This window comes from Neoarius graeffei, chromosome 6, assembly GCF_027579695.1.
Source record: "Neoarius graeffei isolate fNeoGra1 chromosome 6, fNeoGra1.pri, whole genome shotgun sequence".
NCBI classification, from domain to species: domain Eukaryota; kingdom Metazoa; phylum Chordata; class Actinopteri; order Siluriformes; family Ariidae; genus Neoarius; species Neoarius graeffei.
Genome location: NC_083574.1, coordinates 78,286,332 through 78,310,109, shown reverse-complemented (window position 1 = coordinate 78,310,109; position 23,778 = coordinate 78,286,332). Strand labels below are relative to the sequence as shown.

The 23,778-nt window shown below is 45.6% G+C and overlaps 1 protein-coding gene across 2 annotated transcripts in view; it reads left to right on the top strand.

The window, feature by feature from the left end:
- The window catches only part of zbbx (zinc finger, B-box domain containing), a 104,221-nt gene extending 81,450 nt beyond the window's left edge, over window positions 1-22,771 (top strand). The window contains exons 8-11 of one of the 2 annotated variants that reach the window (XM_060922994.1): window positions 219-398; window positions 19,153-19,330; window positions 21,895-21,988; window positions 22,306-22,378. In XM_060922994.1, the coding sequence (XP_060778977.1) occupies window positions 219-398; window positions 19,153-19,330; window positions 21,895-21,950 (414 nt within the window). In that variant the 3' untranslated portion in view covers window positions 21,951-21,988; window positions 22,306-22,378. Of the gene's footprint in view, window positions 1-218; window positions 399-19,152; window positions 19,331-21,894; window positions 21,989-22,305 lie in introns of both variants that reach the window. The other variant, XM_060922993.1, reaches the window with a different exon arrangement.
- Window positions 22,772-23,778: the final 1,007 nt, after the last annotated feature.

The following is a 23,778-nucleotide window of genomic DNA, read 5'->3' as shown; positions in this document are numbered from 1 at the left end:
AGATGGGGACAGATGATGATGCAACATGTCAATGGGTCAACAGAGACAAAAACAGGGTAGGCCAGGAGGGCTTTTAGTATGCAAATGTACAAATGCCTAAAAGAATTGATTTTACTCATAAAGCACAAATCCAGCATTTTCCTCATTATTATTTATGCCCCCATGATTTGATTAAATTAATGAAGACTCTGTATATTGTACAAAATAATTCTTTCCAGGTTGAGCTCCATACCTCTATCAGCACAGTGGATGTGGTGAATCATTTTCAGAAGAAGATTCAAAGTGAAGAGGAAGACATTTGTTCGAATCATGGTGGTGATGGGGGAACAGATACAGAATGCAGAGCAACATCTACACATCTCCAGCCTGTTTCTGATAATCAGATGCACAGCACACGAGTGAGCCTCTCTCTCTCTCTCACACACACACACACGCACGCAGAGTGTGTCTTACAGTCCAGAAAATATGGTTATGAACTTAACTCCTTTCATCTGCAGTAAAATCTTAGTGTTTCAAATGCAGTAAAAAAGGCAACAACCATAAAACATTCAAAGTAAAGTAGATAAACACACTTACCTAAAAGGGGCACTTAGCTGAAAGTGTTTAATCTGTACAGTGTGCATTAGGCAGAGGTGGGTGAAGTTGAGGAAATCATTCTTAAATAAAAGTGCTCAGGTAGAGATGATAATCAGCCATGTTTCCTTGCACACTGTACAGATTAAACACTTTCAGCTAAGTGCCCCTTTTAGGTAAGTACATTTATCTACTTTGAGTGTTTTATGGTTGTTGCCTTTTTTTACTGCATTTGAAACACTCTGCTATGTTATGTTACATTATGCATTATATATATACCATCTGGTGAGCATTTTCTGTTTAATATCTGGGTAACATGGGTATTGTTTGCAGTTAACATTATAGCCCTGGGCTGTCAACTTCTGTTAAAATCGCATTCAAATTTTAAGTACCTTGCAGCTCAGTTTGTTCCACATGCTTTCTTGTTTCTCTCTCCTCCAAACCAAATAAAAAGAACCACGTTAATTATACACAGGCGTATGCTTATTCCTGAGGGGAATCCTCACAAATAGGGGATGGACAGACACCTTCCCACCCTCCCCTGTCTCCCTGATACAGAGCTGACATTGATGGTCCTGGAACTGACTCCCCAACCAGCACTGCGCATATCCATCCACGAATATCAATTTAATAATATCTGAAAATCTTGCCAATTTGTCTCTAGAATCAGTGGATGGTTGAGGTGAGGACTAACTGCTGCCTCCACACTATACTTTTGAAATAAATATTGATGGGCACCAGTAGATAGTCTTGAATGTCCCCATGCACACACTTCACCCTTCATTCACATTCACCTGACATCCATTCACTTACCATGAATTAGGCCTTGGTGGATTGAGATTTGTATACAGCTTTAATCCACCAGTCCATGATATGTACTCCCTTCATATATATTCTGTCCATCCCAACTTGATTGGGGGAAGCCTGTGGCACTTTTGGGAGCTGGAGCCTTGTTCTTGGACATGTCTGGGATCTCCCAACACCAACCTGCCTGTCTGGGTCTTACCCCAGAACCTCTAGCTACCTGAGTGACCACTTGTGGACTTGTTCTACACCAACCTCTGTGACTCACACAAGGCCACCCCCTGCCCCCACCTGGTACACACAGACCACCTCTGTGCCCTGCTTATCCCAGCATACAGGCCACTGTTGAAATGCTCCAGGCAAGTACAAAGAACCATCAGAGTGTGGCCGGAAGGAGCTACAGGACTGCTTTGAGAGCATGGACTGGAACATGTTCAGGGAAGCTGCCATCTATGACCAGCACATCGACCTGGAAGAATATACAGATTTCTGTGACTGGGTATATAGAGAAGTGCATTGAGGATGTCACTGTTGAAAAGACCATAACCACGAGTGCCAGCCAAAAACCGTGGCTAACAGCTGAGGTCCGTGCCTTTCTCAGAGTAAGAGACAACACCTTCAAGTTGAGAGAGGAAGGGCCTCTCAGGTTGGCAAGGGCTCAGCTTTCCAAGGCCATCAGGAAAGCAAAACACCAGTATGCACAGAAGATTAACAATCACTTCTGTGATACTAAGGAACCCAGACACATGTGGCAGGGCATCCAGGCCCTAAAAGATAAAATCTTTTACATCTCTCCTGTCATGGAGTGAGCCGTGACGCTCGCGCACACACACCTTCACACACACACACCTCTCACGCAAGCACACAGCGCATAGGCAGCAATCTGCCGGCAACGTTCAAACATCTTGGCTGACCTGTCGCTGTGAGTTGCACTTCATTTCCATTACTGTTTTCTGTATGGGTATTACTGGTTTTCAAGCATTTCATACTCCACCGTTTGCCATAGTTTCTAACGAGAGCAGCATTTGTTACGAGTGCAGGGGAAGGCCTACCGGCATTCTAGTAACATTTGTTTGGCTCCACTCATATGTAAAACGCATCACACATTTCTAAGCATTTTCATCTCCCATCTGTTAAGCATTGTCAATGGTCTAGGAAACACACGTACAAACTGGTTATTTCTAACGTCAAGTTTATTTAGTTCTAGCATTTTTATAACACAAAACAGTTTTCAGTAACTCATCACGCGAACTCCACATACTTCCTGTTTGTTGTGAGAAACCGAGGGACTGTACTATTGGCTTGTTATGGAGGGGTTTCGCGGGTGTTTGGTAGAACGGGCTATTTTAACGGGGGTGTTTTACTGGTGTTGGGGAAACATGAAACTGAAGGGTTTTTGGTTAATGAAAATTATTTTGGATGTTTGTATATCTTGTGTTTTTTTTAATTGTTATTTTGTATTTAGGATGTCATTATTTAGTTGATTGATTAATTTTGCAATTTGGGCTCAACTGTGGGAGAGGCTGCGGGTATGTAAGCTCTGCAGTAGCTCCAGAGCCTCAGTTGTGGTTGGAACGTCTTATTTGAAGGTACTGTGGTTTGGCTGACTAATAGTTTTGTTCAGGGTCTTTTTGATTTAGTCTGGCAAACTTGAAGCCTCTTTATTTTTGTGTTTTTTTATTTTGTTTGTATAGTTTTCTTTTTGGCAATTTGAACCTTTGGTTGGCGCACTGTAAATATTTGCACTATTTTAAGAAAAGTTTTGAAAATAGAAAAAATAAAAAATATATTTTTGGAAGAAGAAGTTTTCCGGCTGTCTCTCTGCTCCACCGCCATCCATCCTTGCAACATCTCCCTCTTCACACTCATCACACCTGCCTTACCTCTTGTATTATTTAATTAATGTTTACTGTTATGTCGTGATACTTGTTGATTGCACCTTGGTCCACTGAGAATGACATTTGATTCTTCTGTATACTGTGTATGTGGAAGAATGACAAAGTTGAGTTGAGTTGAAATCACTGGAGAGCCTAGTCCTGAAGCACCTCCATTCATTCCTTGAGCCTCTGCAGTTTGCCAACCAGCCCCGCACTGGAATGAAAGATACCATCATCTTTCTGTTGAATAGGGCTTTTACTCACCTGGATGAGGCAGGCAGGAATGTGAGAGTAATCTTGTTTGAATTTACAATTGCTTTTAACACCATAAGTCCTGCCCTGCTCAGGACTAAGTTACCGGATGCAGGTGGATGCTCCACTAGTGACCTGGATCACCAGCTACCTCACAGGTCAGCCATAGTTTGTGAGACTGTAGAGCAACAGGTTGGACATAATACTGAGCAGCTCAGGGGCACTTCAGCGGACAGTTCATGTCTCCCTTTCTGTTCACTTTCAGATACTGCTCACAGTCCTGCAACCTGCAGAAGTTTTTGGATGACCCATTGTTGGTTGTTTCAGCAGCAAAGAGGAGACTGAGTGCAAGAGTGTGGTGGACAGTCTTGTGAAGTGGTGTGAACTAAATCACCTCCACCTCCAACGGGTGATCTGCGCGTTGGCATCCTTCATGCGGTGGAGCCACTGGAGGGGCGCGTGGTCCGAACAGAGGGTGAAAGGACGCCCCAGCAGGTAGTACCGGAGGGCGAGGACCGCCCACTTGATGGCCAGACACTCTTTCTCTATGGTGCTGTAGCGCCCCTCACGCACCGACAGCTTCCTGCTGATGTACAGGACGGGGCGGTCCTCCCCCTCCACCTCCTGGGACAAAACCGCCCCCAGCCCTCTGTCCGACGCATCGGTCTGCAACGTAAAGGGGAGAGAAAAGTCAGGGGAGTGTAAAAGTGGCCCCCCACACAGTGCAGCTTTTACCTCAGAAAAAGCCCGCTGGCACTGCTCCGTCCACTGGACCAGATCTGGTGCCCCCTTTTTAGTGAGATCAGTCAGCAGGCTGGTGACATCCGAATAATTAGGTATAAACCTACGATAATAGCCAGCCAGCCCCAGGAACTGTCTCACCCCCTTTTTGGTCTTGGGCCTCGGGCAGGCCGCAATTGCTGCGGTCTTGTTAATTTGGGGACGCACCTGCCCGTTGCCCAAGTGGAAGCCCAGATACTGTACTTCCACCCGCCCAGTCGCACACTTCTTCGGGTTGGCTGTGAGACCCGCTTGCCTCAGCGACCTAAGGACGGCCCTTAGATGTTCAAGGTGCCTCGGCCAGTCATTACTATAGACGATGATGTCGTCGAGATAGGCGGCCGCATAGGTGGCGTGGGGGCGGAGGACCCTGTCCATCAGTCGCTGAAACGTAGCGGGCGCCCCAAACAGCCCAAATGGAAGTGTGACAAATTGGTGTAAACCAAACGGTGTGGAAAAGGCAGTTTTTTCTCGGGATAATGGAGTCAAGGGGATCTGCCAGTATCCCTTCGTCAAATCCAGCGTCGAATAAAAGCGAGCAGTGCCGAGTCGATCGAGCAACTCATCAATACGAGGAATTGGGTACGCGTCGAATTTAGACACCGTGTTGACTTTTCTATAGTCCACACAGAACCGGACCGACCCGTCGGCCTTGGGTACCAAGACCACCGGGCTGCTCCAGTCACTGTGGGACTCCTCAACGATGCCCATTTCGAGCATGGTCTCAAGTTCTTCCCGAACCACCTTTTTTTTGTGTTCGGGTAGCCTGTAAGGGCGGCTGCGCACTACCACCCCTGGGGGCATCTCTATGTGGTGCTCTGTGAGGTTAGTGCGACCGGGCAGGGGCGAGAACACATCCGAAAACTCGGTCTGCAACTGGGCGACCTCCGTGAGTTGGGTCGGGGAGAGGTGGTCTCCACAGGGGACCGGAGAGGCACGTGATGTCAATGCCCCTTTTTGAACCTCTGGCCCCAGCTCCGCCTTCTCCGGAACCACCGACACCAACGCCACGGGGACCTCCTCATTCCAGAGTTTAAGCAGATTGAGGTGGTAAATCTGTAGCGCCCCACCCCTGTCCCTTCGCCTCACCTCATAGTCGACGTCCCCGACTCGCAGTGTGACCTCAAAGGGTCCTTGCCACTTGGCGATCAATTTGGAGCTCGATGTGGGCAATAGTATGAGTACTTTCTCTCCCGGTGTGAACTCCCTAAGGCGCATACCCTTGTTGTACAGGCGGGCTTGCCGTTCTTGGGCCTGCCGCAAATTCTCCTGGGTTAGGTGGGTGAACGTGTGGAGTTTTGCGCACAGGTCCATAATGTATTGAATTTCATTCTTACTTTGTGAAGGTCCCTCCTCCCAATTTTCCCGCAGCACATCTAGAATGCCGCGCGGCTTACGCCCATATAATAATCCGAACAGGGAGAACCCCGTGGAGGCTTGGGGGACCTCTCGCACTGAAAACAACAAGGGCTCGAGCCACTTATCCCAATTACGTGCGTCCTCACTCACAAATTTTTTAATGATGTTCTTGAGGGTGCGATTGAATCGTTCCACTAAACCGTCCGTTTGTGGGTGATACACGCTGGTGTGGATCGGCTTAATCCCCAATAACCCATACAGTTTGCGCAGTGTCCGTGACATAAATGTGGTGCCTTGATCAGTCAGAATCTCTTTCGGGATTCCAACTCGGGAGATAACGCGGAAGAGCGCCTCTGCAATACTGCGTGCTGAGATATTGCGCAGAGGCACTGCTTCCGGGTATCGCGTTGCATAGTCCACCAGAACTAATATAAAGTGGTACCCTCGTGCTGACCGATCTAATGGCCCGACGAGATCCATCCCAATCCTTTCGAACGGGGTCTCGATTAAAGGTAGAGGGCGCAAAGGCGCTTTTGGAATGGCCGCTGGATTTACTAAGTGGCATTCTTGGCATGCCGTACACCACCTACGAACATCGCCGCGAATCCCCAGCCAATAGAATTGGGCCATTATTCGGGCTAGTGTCTTATCCTGCCCTAAGTGTCCAGCCATGGGATTAAAGTGAGCCACCTGGAATACCAATTCCCAGCGGCTCTTTGGAATTAAAAGCTGCGTGACTCGCTCTTTAGTTTGAGTGTCCTGCGTCACTCGGTATAACCTATCCTTCATAATCGCGAAGTAGGGGAAGGACGGGGTGGCGTTTGGCTGGAGCGTTTGACCATCGATTACTCTCACTTGGTCAAACGCATGTCGCAGAGTCTCGTCTCGTGACTGCTCTAATGGGAAATTTGCGAGGGATTCCCCAATAGAGAGAGGAGGGGCCGGCGGCTCCTCACTCTGACGCGGAGATGATGTAGACGGCTCTGTGACAGCTGCTCCCGCCAAAGTGACACCGGGTCCTCCCCCTGTTAAATGGCAGGACCCACTCTATACTAAGCGTGTCATTAAACCCCGAAATCCCGGCCAATCAGTCCCCAAAATTAAAGAGTGGGTAAGGCGAGGATTAACCGCCGCCTTCACTATAAATTTTTCCCCTCGGAAAAAAATGTGGACTGACACCAAAGGGTAGCTGTGAACGTCCCCGTGCACACACAACACCTTCACCCCCTGCGCTCCCCCCAATGCCTCGTGTTGCACCAGGCTTTGGTGAATTGAGGTCTGATTACAACCAGAATCCACCAACGCCTGATATGTATCCCCTTGGATACTCACCGGTATGCGATACGCTCCGGCCCGATCAAGGGCGGCTTCTGGCGCATTGGGGATCCGAACCACCGCACCCACCTCCATTGCCGTGCACTGCTGTTGGAAGTGGCCCGGTTCCCCGCAGCGCCAGCAAACCGGCCCGGGCTTCCTCTCTGCACCGGTGTTCTGGGGCTCACTCACCTGAGGGGGGGGAGAGACAGACACAGAAGGGAGGGCACCGCGGGTGCGGCGGGCTGGCTGGGGTGGTGCCGGCCCCCGCCTCCACGATGGGGGAATGGGGCGAGGACGGGACACAGGAGGAGGGAGAGAGAAGAAGAGAGAAGAGAAGAGGCGGTCTGCTGTCCTGCCGCCGGAACAGCCGCCAAATGGTCCTCCGCCAGCTCGATGGCCTGATCCAGCGACGCCGGGTGGTGGCACTGGACCCACTCCGCGGTTCCTGCTGGCAAGCACGCGACGAACTGCTCCAACACCATCTGATCAATGATCTCCTCTGTGTCGCGGTTGTTGGCCCTCAGCCACCGCCAACAGGCGTCCCGGAGTTGCTGGCCAACCGCGAACGGCCGGCCGACTTCCTCCAAGCGCAAGGCGCGGAAGCGCTGGCGCTGCTGTTCCGGGGTGTGCCCCACGCGCTGGAGGACGGCCCGGCGGAGGTCCGCGTAGGCCAGCCGGCAGTCGGCGGAGAGCTGTAGCGCGGTCAGCTGCACCTCTCCCGTTAGCAGGGGGAGGAGGCACGCTGCGTGCTGCTCTATCGGCCACCCCGAGGCCTCTGTGACTTGCTCGAAGAGCATGATAAAAGCCTCGGAGTCGTCCTGCGGACCCATCTTGGTTACGGTGAGGGGGGACGGGCCCACGATGGGAGCGCTGGTGGACCCCGCTGCCGCGAGGAGGTGCCGGAACGCCTCCCGATCTTTTTGCTGGCCCAGCACCAGGGCCTCAAAGCGGCGTTCTTGTTCCTTTCGGAGGGTGACTAGCGCCTGGTGCTGGCTTTGCTGGGCCGTGGCGAGGGCGTAGACCAGGTCGGTGAATGGGGAGGACTCCATGGGGCTGATCGGCTGCTGTGCTCCACAAATTCTCCCAGGTTTCGGTACCACTGTAGCGGTTCAGTATTGGTGAGTGGAGCACAGAGGACAGCAGGACAGAGATCAGGTTCAAAATAGCGTTTATTGCTAGACTTTTCAGTTTAACAATACATCACTCAAACAGACACACACACACACACACACACAACTAGCGTCTTGTTCAGGGCTGAGCTCCTCTGCTCTCTGCTCTCCCTGCCTAAATAGGGCACGGTCACTGGGAAGACACACACAAACACAGGTTAATTGGAGTCAGGTGTAGTGATTCTGCCACTTACCTTCCCTGACTCCGCCCTCCTGTCATAGACCGATGCTTGACCACGCCCCCGCTGCCACAGTAAGCTTTGGGTCGCTGTCATGCTGAAAGATGAAATTCCTCTTCAGCTTCCGAGCAGACGCTTGATGGTTTTGTGCCAAAATAGACTGATATTTGGATCTATTCATGATTACATCCACCTTGACTAAAGCCCCAGTTCCAGCTGAAGAACAGCAGCCCCAAAGCATGATGGTACATCCACCATGCTGCACTGTGGGAATGGAGTGCTTTTGATGATGTGCTGTGTTATTTTTGTACCAAACAAAACTTTTGGAATTATGGCCAAATAGTTCAACCTTGGGATCATCAGACCATAACACATTTCTCCACATGCTTGTGGAAGACTGGATAGACCTTTTTTGCAAAGTTTAGTCGGGCTTGGATGTTTTTCTTTGCGAATAAAGGCTTTTGTCTTACCAGCCTAGCCCACAACCCCAAAGAATATGGCTGATTGTTGTTACATATAGGGAACAACCAGTACTTTCCAGGAAATCCTGCAGCTCCTTTAATGTTGCGGTAAGCCTCTTAGTGGCCTCCCTGATCAGTTTTCTCCTTGTTTTCTCATCAGTCTTGGAGGGATGCCCTGATCTTGGTCGAGTCACTGTTGACCCATATTTTCTCCATTTGTTGCTGACCGTCTTCACTGTGTTCCATGGGATGTTTAATGCTTTGGAAAATTGTGTACCCCTGTCCTGACTGATTCATTTCAATGATGAGATCTTGTTCACGTTTTGAAAGCTCTTTGCGGACCATGGCTTTTGGAGTATGATGCAACCAAGATGACATCAGAATACTGTAATTCTACAGGAACAGTCAAACTTGACCTGAGGTCAATCAGAGCCACTTTAATTGATGTCAGGTGTATGCTAGCTACTATTTAAGGTGAGATTGAATGTGATCGGTTGATTCTGAACACAGCCACAACCTTGATTATTAAAGGGTGTACACAATTATGCAGTCAGGTTTTTGTATGATTTTTATTTTAATTTTTTACCCTAAACAGTTTCAGATTTGTTTTCACCTTTTTTGTATAGATTGCAACAGTGTTGTAGTCGAGTCACTAAACCTCATGTCCGAGTCCAGTCTCAAGTCCCCAGTGTTCAAGTCAGAGTCAAGTCCATGTCATAAAAAAAAATTAGAGTTGAGTCCAACACTCCAATCGCACCAAGATGGTTCTGTTTTAGCGCCATTAACATTAGTTTGTTTCTGAACATGACGTATGAACAGGTGAATGTGCATTCTCTTTATCAAGTAGTGTGAAGTATTCTGTCAGAGATAGTTGGGAGATGGATGTAAGTGCAGAAGGTGTGTTTATTAATACAAGTGAAGACAGGTAAACAATCCAGGGGTGGGTTTCCCGAAAACCTCTAAAGGCCAAGAGTCTTCTTCTTTTCGTGTCTTTGAAGCTGGTTGGTTATATTACAGTTTCCCATTTCTTTACACAGTCCTTTGCATTTTTATTGAACACTGCAAGATCCTTTGAGCTGCACTGATTGGGTAGTAGGGGGCAGACAAGGCAGTGCTGCATTTTATGGTCCTCTTCTCCACATTCACAGATGGTTTGGCCAGTTTCATAGCCCCATCTGGCCATGGCAGCTTTTGATCGCCCTGTTCCTGTTCTCAGGCGGTTGAGCGTCTTCCACTGGACCCATGGTGCTTCTGAGCCCAGAGGGAGGGCTTCAGAAGGGGGGATGCCCATGTCAATGGGAGGGGGACCATCCTCAAGCCTTTTTGTCCATAGTTGGAGTCTGGTTTCTTCCCGTGATGCTACTAGGGGCTGGACATGGCTGAGAAAGCTTCTCCTGGACTTCATCTGTTGGGCCAGGGGTACACATCTGTAGAGGAGGTGGTGTTCATCACTGGTGGTCTTAGTCATCTCTACTCGGCTGGCAACTTCCCATCTCACATCAGCAGGGGCAGTGCCAGCGAGGAGGTACAGGTTGTTTATGTTGGTGGGCTTCAAGCAGCCAGTGATTAAGTGGCAGGTGTTATTCAATGCTGGGTCTAGTTTATTGGCATGGGGTGATCTCTCCCAAACAGGACATGCATACTCCGCAGAGGAGTAGCACAGAGCCAGAGCAGTAGATCTTAGTGTGTGCGCTGTGGCTCCCCATTTGGAGTTGGTCAGCTTCCGGAGGATGTTATTTCGGGAGTTAACTTTCAGTTTGGTGGTTTTGATGTGTTCCTTATAGGAGAGAGTGCAATCCAGTGTTACACCAAGGTAGACAGGGTTGGTACAGTGCTCAAGAGGTGTTCTAGACCATGTGATGTTAAGGGGTCGGTTTGCTTCCCGGTTCCTGAGATGGGACGAACAGACTTGGGTCTTCGCAGGGTTTGCGTGTAGGTGGTTGCACTCATAGTAGAGGTGTAGCTCGTCTAGGGCTGAGGTGAGATTTGCTTCTACAGCTTCAAACGTACTCTCTTGGGATGTTACACAGAGGTCATCAGCATAGATGAACCGCTGAGTGTTCTGTTCCATTGGCTGGTCATTGGTGTAGATGTTATATAGTAGTGGAGCCAGCACGCTACCTTGAGGCAAGCTGTTCCGTTGTCATCACCAGTGACTTTGCTTATTGTTAAGGACAACATAGAAGCACCTATCTTTCAGAAGGGCTCCGATGAGGTCTGTGAGCGCCAGGTCTTTTGTCATCTCCAAGATCTTTTTCAGGAGGGGGTGGTGGTTCACAGTGTCATACGTGGCAGATAGATCAACAAAGACGGCTCCTGTCACCAGTCCTTTCTGGAACCCATCTTCAATGTGCTGTGTGAGATTCAGAAGTTGACTTATGGATTTGCCAGGTCGGAATCCAGCTTGTTGAGGGATGATGGCTGGTTCAATGACTGGGGCAAGCCTGTTAAGGATCAGGCGCTCAAACAGCTTGTATGGGTGACATAGCAGGGAGATTGGGCGGAAGCTCTTTGCATATGCTGGATCTTTACCCGGTTTTAGAAGAGTGATGATTGATTCTGGTTTTCCTCCAGATCTTTGGGATGTTTCTTGTCAGCATACAGTTGTTCATCAGCTCAAGGACCCACTTCCGTGTCAGAGGTCCAAAGTGCTTGATATCCTCTGTGAAAATATTGTCCAGGCTGATGACTTTGCTGGTTTTAAGGGCTTTGATGCTGATATTGAGCTCTTCAGGGGAGAACAGCTCAGTCAGTCCAGTGATTTGGGAGTGCTGAGGTCAGTCTACCTTTGGTCTTGGCTGTTTGGTGGTGGATTTCCCATTGAGCAGCAACTGATGCGCAACTTGGTTGGCCGTGGTGGTATACTGTTGCTGTGTTGGGGTTGATGGGTCATTGCTGATTTTTCGGATGAGGCTCCATGCCTTTTTGCTGTTTTTTGCCATATCAGTTGTCTCCAGTAGAGTTTGCCATTTCTGTTGGTGGCTTTCTGATAGGGAGGTCATGAGTCTCTCACCTACTTCGATGGTGCTTTCAGCAAAGGGGTCAGATTCGTAGAGCTGTTGGTATTGCTCATATAATTCGCTGCTTGGAGCATCAAGGCCGGGGATGTATTGAGTGCAGCAGCCTCTTGGGATGTTCTTCCGGGCTGCCTGGTGCACTAGCTTAGTGAAGATTTCATAGTTTTTGGGGACCACTGGGAGGTGGGCGACCTTCCGTTCAAAATCTTTTTGGAAGCCAGGCCAATTTGCTTTCCCAAAGTTGAATCTTCTCTGGAAAGGAACTGTGGCTGGGGTAACTGCAGCATTGACTGTAAGGCCAATGGGGCGATGTTGGGTTTTTGGCAGTGGCTCCAGTACCAGCTTCTTGCTCAATCCAGAGATGCTATGGCTGACAAACACAATATAAGGGTTGTAGCTTGCTTTCCATCGCCCGCTATTGAAGGACTTTGGTTGTTTGGCATCATGGATCAGGTTGAGCTGGTTGGTTTCGGCCCATACTTCCACTGCATCTCCATCTGCGTTGTTACCGGCGTATCCCCATTGTGAGCTGTGGCTGTTGACGTCTCCAATCACTATCCTTGGTTTCCCAGATGATGGTATTTCTGGCATCAGGAAAGGTGTAGGAGGTGGTTTGTAGATGGAGGTGACGGTAGTTCCTCTGAGCTCAGCGGTTAAGACCTTAATGTTGTTTTCATTGCTCTTTGATGTTAATTCAATTGATTGTCCCATTTTTTGCTAGCATGATGCTTCCATGTTTCTCATGTGGTCTTTCTATGAGGGTGGTCATGCCTTCCACTTGAGGGTGGAGATGTTTGGGTCCACAGTGGGTTTCTTGAAGGCAGAGAATATCACACTGATGCTCTCTGCAGAGTTTGGCAACAAGTTCTTCTTTAGTTGCAGACAGTCCTTCAACATTTAGAGATATGATGGTCAAAGGCGGGCGTTGGCCTCTCTTCCTGTTCCGGGCTGATGGGCTACTGCCATTTATTGGGCTTCTGGGCATCATTTAAGGCCAAGAGTGTTTTTAATATATTTAACATATATTAATATATTTAATATAATTAACATAGAGTTAATTATTAAATAAACATATGAAAAACATTATTAATATATTTCAATATGGTCTGCATTCTCTTTATCTACTTTTAGGATTTGTGTGAAAATCTGATGATGTTTTAGGTCATATTTATGCAGAAATATAGAAAATTCTAAAGGGTTCACAAACTTTCAAGCACCGCTGTATGACTTAAAACGTCATCAGATTTTCACACAAGTCCTAAAAGTAGATAAAGTGAACCCAGTTAAACAAATGAGACAAAAATATTATACTTGGTCATTTATTTATTGAGGAAAATGATCCAATATTATATAGCTGTGAGTGGCAAAAGTATGTGAACCTTTGCTTTCAGTATCTGGTGTGACCCACTTGTGCAACAATAACTGCAACTAAATGTAACTGTTCATCAGTCCTGCACACCAGCTTGGAGGAATTTTAGCCCATTCCTCCGTATAGAACAGCTTCAACTCTGGGATGTTGGTGGGTTTCCTCACATGAACTGCTCGCTTCAGGTCCTTCCACAACCTTTTGATTGGATTAAGGTCAGGACTTTGATTTGGTCATTCCAAAACTTTTTCCAATAGCCTTCTGGCTTGTCCACATGATCTTTAGCAAACTGCAGACCAGCAGCAATGTTCTTTTTTGAGAGCAGTGGCTTTCTCCTTGCAATCCTGTCATGCACACTATTGTTGTTCAGTGTTCTCCTGATGGTGGCCTCATGAACATTAACATTAGCCAATGTAAGCGAGGCCTTCAGTTGCTTAGAAGTTACCCTGGGATCCTTTGTGACCTCGCCAACTATTACTCACCTTGCTCTTGGAGTGATCTTTGTTGGTTGACCATTCCTGGGGAGGGTAACTATGGTCTTGAATTTCCTCCATTTGTACACAATCTGTCTGACTGTGGATTGGTGGAGTCCAAACTCTTTATTGGCCTCCAGCCAATAAGGTGTTGCCCCGCCACTGTCCGCTAACTGCACTGGGTGTATGCAGTTTAGGGTCAAACTGAAAAGCAGATCGATAAACCCTACACCACGAGCTACTAGAAGAAAATGCCTTGCCCTAAAGTTGGGTACCTGGAACGTCATGACGATGATGCCTGGCTTCACAGACAACCTACAAGATGTAGACGACGCTCGGAAGACAGCTGTGATTGACTCCGAACTGAACAGACTGCAGATGGACATTGTTGCTCTTCAGGAGACAAGACTTCCAGAATCAGGATCCATCCGATAAAGAACTACAGGGTCTTTTGGCAAGGAAAACCCACCAGTGCCAGAAAAGAGCATGGCATTGGATTTGCTGTTCACAGTGCACTACTGAATGCTGTGGTTCCACCAGCAGAAGACACGTGTTCCGAAAGGATTGCCAATCTGCAGCTCCAGACTTCTGTAGGACCAGTAAGATTGATTAGTGCTTATGCACCCACACTGACATCATCTCAAGAAGCCAAAGACATGTTCTATGATGACTTGAGTTCTGCCATCAGCCAAGTCTCCAACACAGAGCTCTTGTTCATCCTCAGCGATTTCAATGCCAGAGTAGGAGCAGAATACAACTCCTGGCCTACCTGCCTGGGACACTTTGGCATCGGTAAGATCAACAAAAATGGCCAGTGCCTGTTAGAGCTCTGCTGCCACCACAGTCTGTGCATCACGAACACCTTCAACTGCAAGCCTCAGTACAAGGTGTCATGGCGCCACCCCAGGTCCAAGCACTGGCACCAGCTCGACATGGTCCTCACCAAACACTCAGATCTGTCAACCATTAGGATCACCCAAAGCTACCAGAGTGCTGAGTGTGACATGGATCATTCTCTAGTCTGCAGTAAAGTGAAGCTCCAAGTCAAGAGGATCCACTGCTCAAAGAAGACTGGGAGACCATGTATTGATGTCTGCAAAACTCGTATACAGGAGAGAGTCAGTGAATTTAGAACTGCAGTGCAGGGATTTCTCATGGAACCTCCAACCACAAGTGCAAAAGAGCGATGGGAGCACTTTAGAGACAATATCCATGCATCTGCAATGTCCTGCTTTGGAAAGAAAACAAGGAAATCAGCAGACTGGTTTGAAGCACACTCTCAAACCATGATACCAATCATTGATGAGAGAAACAGAGTGCTAGCAGCCCACAGAGCATCTCCTAGTGACCAAACCAAAGAAGCCGTGTGCTTTGCCTGCAGCAAAGTCCAGGCAACAGCCCGCCGTTGTGTCAATGACTATTGGATGGAGCTATGCAGAAAGATCAAAACAGCAGCAGACACTGGCAGCATCAGAGGCATGTACCGTATGAAGGCATCAAGTTGGCTGTCAACCCTGTCCAGAAGAAGTCTGCGCTCCTGAAATCCATAGCTGGAGACATCATACAAGACTGAGAACTCCAAATGAAGCGCTGGGTAGAGCACTACTCCGAGCTCTATGCTAGAGAAAACCAAGTCTCAGAAACAGTACTCAACACCATCGAACAGTTGCCTGTTCTAGAGGAACTCAATGAAGAACCAACAGAAGGAAAACTACTTAAGGCCCGGAAATCGCTTGCCTCTGGTAAGGCACCAGGAACAGATGGCATTCCAGCCAAAATCTTGAAATGCTGCCAGGAAGATGTGCCGGAATTGCTCCATATTCTTTGCTTATGCTGGAGAGAAGGTCAAGTGCCACAAGACATGAGGGATGCTAGCATTGTGACGCTGTATAAGAACAAAGGTGACCGTTCCGACTGCAATAATTACCGCAGTATCTCGTGGGAAAGCTGTTTGCCAGAGTCACCTTACAAAGGCTCATGGTCCTTGCTGATCGAGTCTACCCTGAGTCACAATGTGAGTTCAGAGCAAAGCGATCCACCATTGATATGATCTTCTCTGTACGCCAGCTGCAGGAGAAGTGCCGTGAACAACAGCATCCACTGTACCTGGACTTCATCGACCTGACAAAAGCATTTGACCTTGTCAGCAGGGAAGGACTGTTCAAGATCCTCACAAAGATTGGATGCCCCCCAAACTCCTCAGCGTCACTGAATCCTTCCATTCAAATATGAAAGGCACAGTGGTCTTCGACAGTTCTGTCTCAGAAGCGTTCGAGATTCGCAATGGTGTCAAGCAGGGATGCATGCTCGCTCCCACGCTATTTGACATCTTCTCTGTACTCCTGGAATATGCTTTTGGCTCTGCCACAGAGGGCATCTATCTCAGAACAAGAAGTGATGGAAACTTGTTCAGCCTCTCAAGACTACGTGCCAAGACTAAGGTCTGGACTAAAAGCCTATGGGACTTCCTGTTTGCTGATGACGCTGCCATCAGTGCTCATTCAGCTGAAGAGCTACAGTGCCTGATGACTTGCTTCAGTGATGCCTGCAACCACTTTGGCCTCACCATAAGCTTGAAAAAGACACAAATCATGGCTCAGGGTGCTGAAGGAATCCCTGAAATCAAGATCGGCGAGCATACTCTGGATGTAGTCAACACCTTCACATACCTTGGCTCAACAATAGCAGACACCCGCTCTCTGGACTCTGAGCTGGGAAAGTGCATCGGGAAAGCTGCCACAATTATGTCCAAGCTGTCCTCCAGGGTATGGACCAACAACAAGCTAAACCTGAAAACCAAGATCCATGTCTACCGAGCATGCATCATCAGCACTCTCCTATATGGCAGTGAGTCTTAGACACTAAAAGCCCACCAGGAAAGGAAACTGCAAACCTTCCACATGCTCTGCCTCCATTGCATCCTGGGCATCACCTGGAGAGACTGCGTCACGAACACTACTGTGCTACAGCGCACCGGTATGTCCAGTATGTACAGCCTGCTAAAACAGCGAAGGATGAGGTGGCTAGGGCATGTGGAACACATGGAGGATGGCAGAATACCAAAGGACCTGCTGTATGGTGAACTAGCAACAGGCAAGCATCCCACTGGAAGACCGCACCTGAGATATAAGGATGTGTGCAAGTGGGATTTGAAAGCCCTAAACATCGATGCAAGTGCCTGGAAGCAACTAGTGCAAGATAGAGAGAGGTGGAGGAAAGAGGTGGGAAAGAGCCTTGCGGTGCTTGAAGAAACCATCGCCAACAAGCACGAAGAGAAACAGCAGTGCAGGAAAGCACCACCACCAATACAGACTGCTACAGCTTTTATCTGCATGAGCTGCCAGCGGGACTGTCGCTCAAGGATAGGACTACATAGTCACAACTGCCACTGCTCAAGGACATAACATAATCTCTGAGCACAATTCCATAGTCTCCCGAGACTGATGGATGCCATATATATATATACAGAGACTGAAGTATATAATAGGCTGATTACTCATTTGTGAGTTCTCTATCTTGTGCTCACATGCCTGGTTATCTGGGCCTATATATAGGCCTTTTCCAATGCAGGCTTGTGTGCAATATATGTTTCTAAACCAGGTTTATCCATGAAATGATTCACTGACTGTGCCTGTATTATATCGCATAACAGTTTGTGCTCTTTACAACAAACACATTTAGTGCTGGTTTTCTGCTTGGCACACTTTCCACATCGGCACCAGATAGCTGCCGAACCCTTTGACCTGCCTTCCTGACTTTGCACTTGCAAAGCACCTCCTTTTTCATCATTAGAATTATCTGATGATTTACTGATTAAATAATTCCTTTTTCCCTTTTATCATTTTTCCGAGGTTCATCCAGATATCCAGTTTCTCTGCTATCCATTCTGCCTTGAAGATAATGCTTTTTCATCTGACTAAATCCAGGCAGGCAAGTATGTTTACATGTCCGTCTGTCGCCATCCTCGTAGTTGAGGGTCAGTGATCCAAGCTGACCTATCAACTAGCTTCCCTGGATTCTCTTGGGTGATTATAGCACACCAGAGGGACCCAAACCCTCATCTGGTGGCAGGTACACATACACACCTATGGGCAATTTAGAGTAGCCAGTCGACCTAATCCATATGTCTTTGGACTGTGGGAGGAAACTGGAGCACCCGGAGGAAACCCACGCAGACGTAAGGAAAACATGCAAACTCCACAGAGAAAGGCACCCGTCGACCACTGGACTTGAACCCAGAACCTTCTGAGGTGACAGTGCTAACCACTACACCACCGTGCCGCCCTGTGTTTACATGGGCTATACTTAACTTCCAGTACCTAACTATCAATGATTTCATGTCATCACAGCCTGGGTGGCGGTTGCCCATGTGCAATAAAGTTTGACATGCTTAAGGACTTTTAAGCACTTAAAGCTACTTATGCTCACTAATCAGGTGACTGTACTTGTGTGCGTTATTATAATTAGGGCTTGTACTATCGATATGGATCATATTTAAGGGGAACAGAGGGCAATATATAGAGTAAATATAACAATAAAACACACATTAACGAACCTTATTCAAGACTTACAAAAGTTTTTTGTTCTAAGGTTGGAAAGTTATAGTGTTTTGAAAGTAGCTCGAGCAAACTGTTTTCGCAGTTTGAACAGCCCGCCATGATATTAATTTTATCCAATCAGAATGCACGTTCATTTTCTCTGCGTAACACTCATGACGTATGTATGTGCCCAGTTGTGTTGGCTCATTGAGGTTGGGAATAGCACGTGTGAAATACCTGTTTCTGCCTCTTGCGACGATTTCGCAAGTCCACGGGTGGCGCCTATCTCATTGCAGCAAATAAATTCTGCTGGACTCGTGAGCAACTCCACGTTACATTTTCCGCACGAGCACCACGCCATGTCACCTGCACGCAGACGCTCTGCCCCACGCTCGCCATGCCCATGGTCAGCATCAGTCTCATCCTCGCCGTCATCCAAGCTTTCTTCTCTTATTTCATCACCGGAGTCGAGAGTACCTCTCCTAGGTTCAAACTGGTACCCTTCTAAGCCATAGCCTGCTTGTAGTGTGTCTTGCGGGATCTCTTCGTATGATTCGACAGAGCTGTCGCTTTCACTTGATGCGCCCGACGCCATGATTACACGCTTATCTCCTCTATTTCGGAGAGTTCCGCTAGTGCAGTGGGTAGCGCTGACGTCACGGTCTTTTAAAAACGGCGACTCTTGTGCGGTTTAGCGTATAAAGTATTATATTTACAATTACCAAGCTATTTCGTTGTTTTCTAGTATATAAATTTGATAGAATACTTAAGAATATGTTACTTTGTCACATCAGCAACTGTATATATTATATTTGGTACCCCTTTAAATGTTGTACACGTACTACTTAACTGAGACCCATCTCTGTTGTCAGCAAACTTTTGATATTAAACCTTCACTGCATGCACAAAACTGAATATAGCCCATTGTTTTCAGAATTTAAAAGTTAAGTGAATGCTATACAATCAGTTACCCACATCTGGCTTTAGGTGTTGTTTGTGAATGATACGGATGAGAAGAATGAAGACTCTTTATTGAGAAGCAATTTTAATGAAGTGGAATCTCCCAGAAGTTTTCAGCAGGCTCTGAATGAGTGGAGAGCAGGAAGCACACATGGCACCAGGGAAGATCATGAACTCAAACACAATGTTCAAACTGCTCAACCAGGTAATATGCATATTTTACAGTGAAAGGGCACAATGACATGCTATCTGACACACACACACCACAGTGCTATATCCTGTTCATGCATATTTGGCTCACATCATATGCCATTTGTTGCTACTTAAAATCTGGGCCATCCATGATACAACACTGTTTTCCATTTTTAATGTCTGTTTTTTAATTATGCACAAACAAGAAGTTTCTTGGAAAACAGATGAATGTAAATCCACTAATGAACCTGTGTGTATCATATTCCTCTGCTCTGGTCACTACAAAGCAGTTGTTATTTTATCACATATTCTCTATCCAATTAACAGGGTTTCACTAATGTGTCTAATTTTCTAATGTGTTTTTGATATCTCTCTTTTTCCCTATTGGCCTCTTTGTTCACTTTTTCTTTCCATGTATCATGCACTGTCTTTTTTTTCCCGCTTAAACAATAATACAGGTGCATTTCCAAAATCTGGCTTATAAAGCATGAGAATATTACCAATTAATAAAATTAGACAAAAGTCTGTGAAAATTGTAAAACATTGTAAATTAAAAAAATAAATAATAATAATAATAAAGTTAAGTTTATGGATGCAGCAATACCAGTACTAGTATCTAGCATTAGTCCTGTACTATGCTTATTAACTCATATTTGTCCTTACACAAAAATCTCTAATAGCAACATTCAGTACCATGTGATACTACACTATATGGCCAAAAGTATAAGGATATGTAACCATCATAATCAGATATGCTTGTTGAACATCCCATTCCAGAATTTGTCCCCTATTTGCTGAAGTCTCCACTCTTCTGTGAGGGCTTTATAATAAGTTTTGGAGGTTAAGGCAGGGATCACACTGACCAATGGTAGTACCAGCAGAAGCGGCAGATTTTCTGTTGTTTGCTGTGGTTTGCTAGCAGAATACTTGACACCGCTAGCATTACACTAGTGACGTAGGAGCAGCATGTTGATTCAAGTTATTGGTTCAAAATTGTAATGAATTTTGTGCTTCCAACTTTGTAGCAACAGTTTGGAAAAGGCCCACATTTGGGTGTGATGGTCAGGTGTCTGCATACTTTTGGCCATATAGTGTATGTGATGTAATGAGCAGACAACATTAAGTGAAAATCTGTGAATATGTTGAGAAGAGTTACTACAACATCTTTCTTCATACAGGTAACCTAATAAAACATCTTAAACATGAAACTCATCAAAAGGAGTTTATTGCTAGCAGCACAACAGCAACCGACACTGCAGTAATTGCTACTTAGATTTAATATATTTTCCTGATAAAGGTATGGGGCCTTTCACATGACATCATCGTAACTGTGGATTTGTTTATGTGGTCATGTTGCCAGGCAAGCTTTGTGTTTAACAACGACTGGTACAAGTGTGCGCGAGTGATTGTAAGCCCAATTCAGTAAACATCTACAGATAAACTTGGAGAAGTTATGTCTAAAAGAACAATAGCAGAGACCTATAGTGTGTTTGGATGTAATAACAGATGTGGAAATTATCCTGGTTTAACTTTTCACCGCTTCCTGGCAAACCCAGAAAGATGAGAAAAATAGCAGGCTGCAGTTAAACGGGAAGACTAGATGCCAACAATGCATTCCTATGTGTGTAGAGAACATTTTATATCAGGTTAATATGAAAGCTCTGTACACCTGATATTTCTCCTAACATTTTTTCTAGCTCAATGCCATTCATTTATATAAAGTCCCATAGATCTAGATCAAGCCTAGGTGTACTCAAGTTAACATTTAACAAGTCCATAAGTTGGCATAACATGGACAGAACTTTGGTCTAGATAGTAAAGCTTTTAACAGGTTGCATGGTCTGGCACTCCTTAGTACAGTCTACTGGTACATACACAAGTGTATTATGTACTGATAATGTAGACCAGGCTAAACACCATAAAATCTTCTAGATCTAGGCCCTGGCTTGTTTATTACTGTTAGAAGTCTACGTTTGAGCTTACCTTTTTCGTAATAAGGTATTTTTCTTTATCTGGAATTTCCCATAACATTCTGGCATGCATGAAACTTGCTTCGGAATATTGGTAGGCATCTGCTTTTTTGTATGCCTTTAGTATCTTTCCAATGTATTTAGAAGTCCCAAATACTAAATAGTTCAGAATGTCATAGTATCTCAAATCGGTAGCTGGTTTGCCATACACTTTTTAAGTGGAATAAATACATTTGTGAGTAAATTAAGAACAAGTCTTTATTTTTGTCACATGTACACTCAAGCACAACAAAATTCCTCCTCTGCATTTAACCCATCTGAAGCACTGAACATACGCACATGTACACAAGTGATCAATGAGCGCACACATATCCAGAGCAGTGTGCAGAATAAATAATAAATTAATACATGTGTGGGTAAATTATATGGATCTGTGATGCCTGCATGTTTCAGCTTTTGGATGTAATGCAATCTGCTGGTATAAAATAAAATTTTAATTATTTCAGACAGATTGTACTGACTGCAGTCATCTTGATTTTCATTCTTAACTGTCACGGCTCCGTGTCTTTGTTTACCCTGGGTGTGGCTGATGCTGCGTGATAAACAGAAACCTGTGATGTCAGTGAAAAGCCCCAAAAGGGTCGATTTTCCAAAGTGAAATAAAACCTGCTCTTTGCCATTGCAGTCCTACTCAATCCAAGGTAACTAATGTAGCTTGCTAATGTCCTTCATTTAAAATAAACTAGTTAATACTATTTTTAAAATGAGCCGAGTAGCATATGTGCATGCACTTGTGCTTTTCATGGTCGCTATTTCAGGGAAAGTCATTTCTGTATCAATATCAGCACTGGTATAGATAGGTATCAAAATACATGTACTTGTATATTCACCTAAAAAAATGGTTTCACTGTATCACTAGTTAAAACTACACAAAAATAAACTAACAGGGTTTCTGGGAGTAGCAAAACCAAAAACTAAAGATCTGCAACCTGGTCACACTTTGTCTTTTCTCTCATAGTAAGCATGGAGGTGATGGGGACCCAAGCTGGAGGAAGAACTCCCATATGCATTGAGTTTAGGGATCATGGACTAAGCTACATGGAAAGGCTGCTGCTGAAGAAACACCGTAGATCAGGACGGCTCTCTTTATAAATTACTGCCCTAAGAGATGCTAAATAGTCTCACTTAACTTCCTGGGCTTTACTTAAGATAGACAGTTAATGATTTTCCCTAGGTTTAAAAATCTCCCTGAACCCTTGAGACAGTATTCCTTCAGGAATGGAAATCAAACCTGTAACAGTGTTCTTTGATGCTGCATTGATGCTAATACATTATGAATTAGGGCAGAACTGGAAGGTATAACTCCAACATGAAGGCTTTTCTTGAGATATGGAATGTGATTTTGCTCTTGCTCATCTCCCTACTTCACATACTTTTTCCACTCACAGCTATGTAATAGCTGGATCATTTTCCTCAATAAATAAATGACCAAGTATAATATTTTTGTCTCAGTTGTTTAACTTGGTTCTCTTTATGTACTTTTAGGACTTGTGTGAAAATCTGATGATGTTTTAGGTCATATTTATGCCGAAATATAGAAAATTCTAAAGGGTTCACAAACTTTCAAGCACCACTGTACGTATTATGCGTGTGTACATGCATGTGTGTGTGTCCACAAGGATAGGAATATCTAATACTTCATTTTATGGGGACATTTGGCTGGTCCCCATGAGAAAAAAATTTTTTTTCTCTATTTTATGTATTTATGTATGCATTTATTATGTATGTATGTATGTATGTATGTATGTACTTAAGTTAGGTCCATAAGTATTTGAACAGTGACACAATTTTCATAATTTTGTCTTTGTATACCACCAAAATTAATTTAAAATGAAGCAATCAAGATGTGATTGAAATGTAGACCTTCAGCTTTAAGACATTGTTTCAACAAAATATCACATTAACGATTTAGGAATTATGTGATGGAAACTTGTTCACAACAGAAATTCAAAGGCCAAGGAGTTACAGAAAAGTAGACTTTTATTAAAATCAAATAATAAAAACCAAGACAGTCTGCAGAGTGATCTGAATCATCAATCATAAGGTTTATCATTTTATATAGCTCTAACATATCACAGTGTAAATGTCCCTGGGAGTGCGTGGAACACTGAAGCACAAGCAGGCGGGTAGTGGTGGTAAATGAGCTCGTTTTATTCTTTTGAACAGCTTTTCAGCTATGATGACTGTGTGTTACTCCACACACACACACACACACACACTCCATTCAGGAGAAAAGATGCCAGCTCTCTGCTCTACAAAAATTGCAAAAGCACTGTAAAAACACACACACCACATCAATTAACCACAGGTGCGATCAATTTGACACTCACTTTCCCTGACTTCACCCTCCATTCACAAACTGATGCTTGACCACACCCCCACTGCCACATACTCCCACCGTCCAACTCAAACTGGGGAGCCGTCCGGCCTG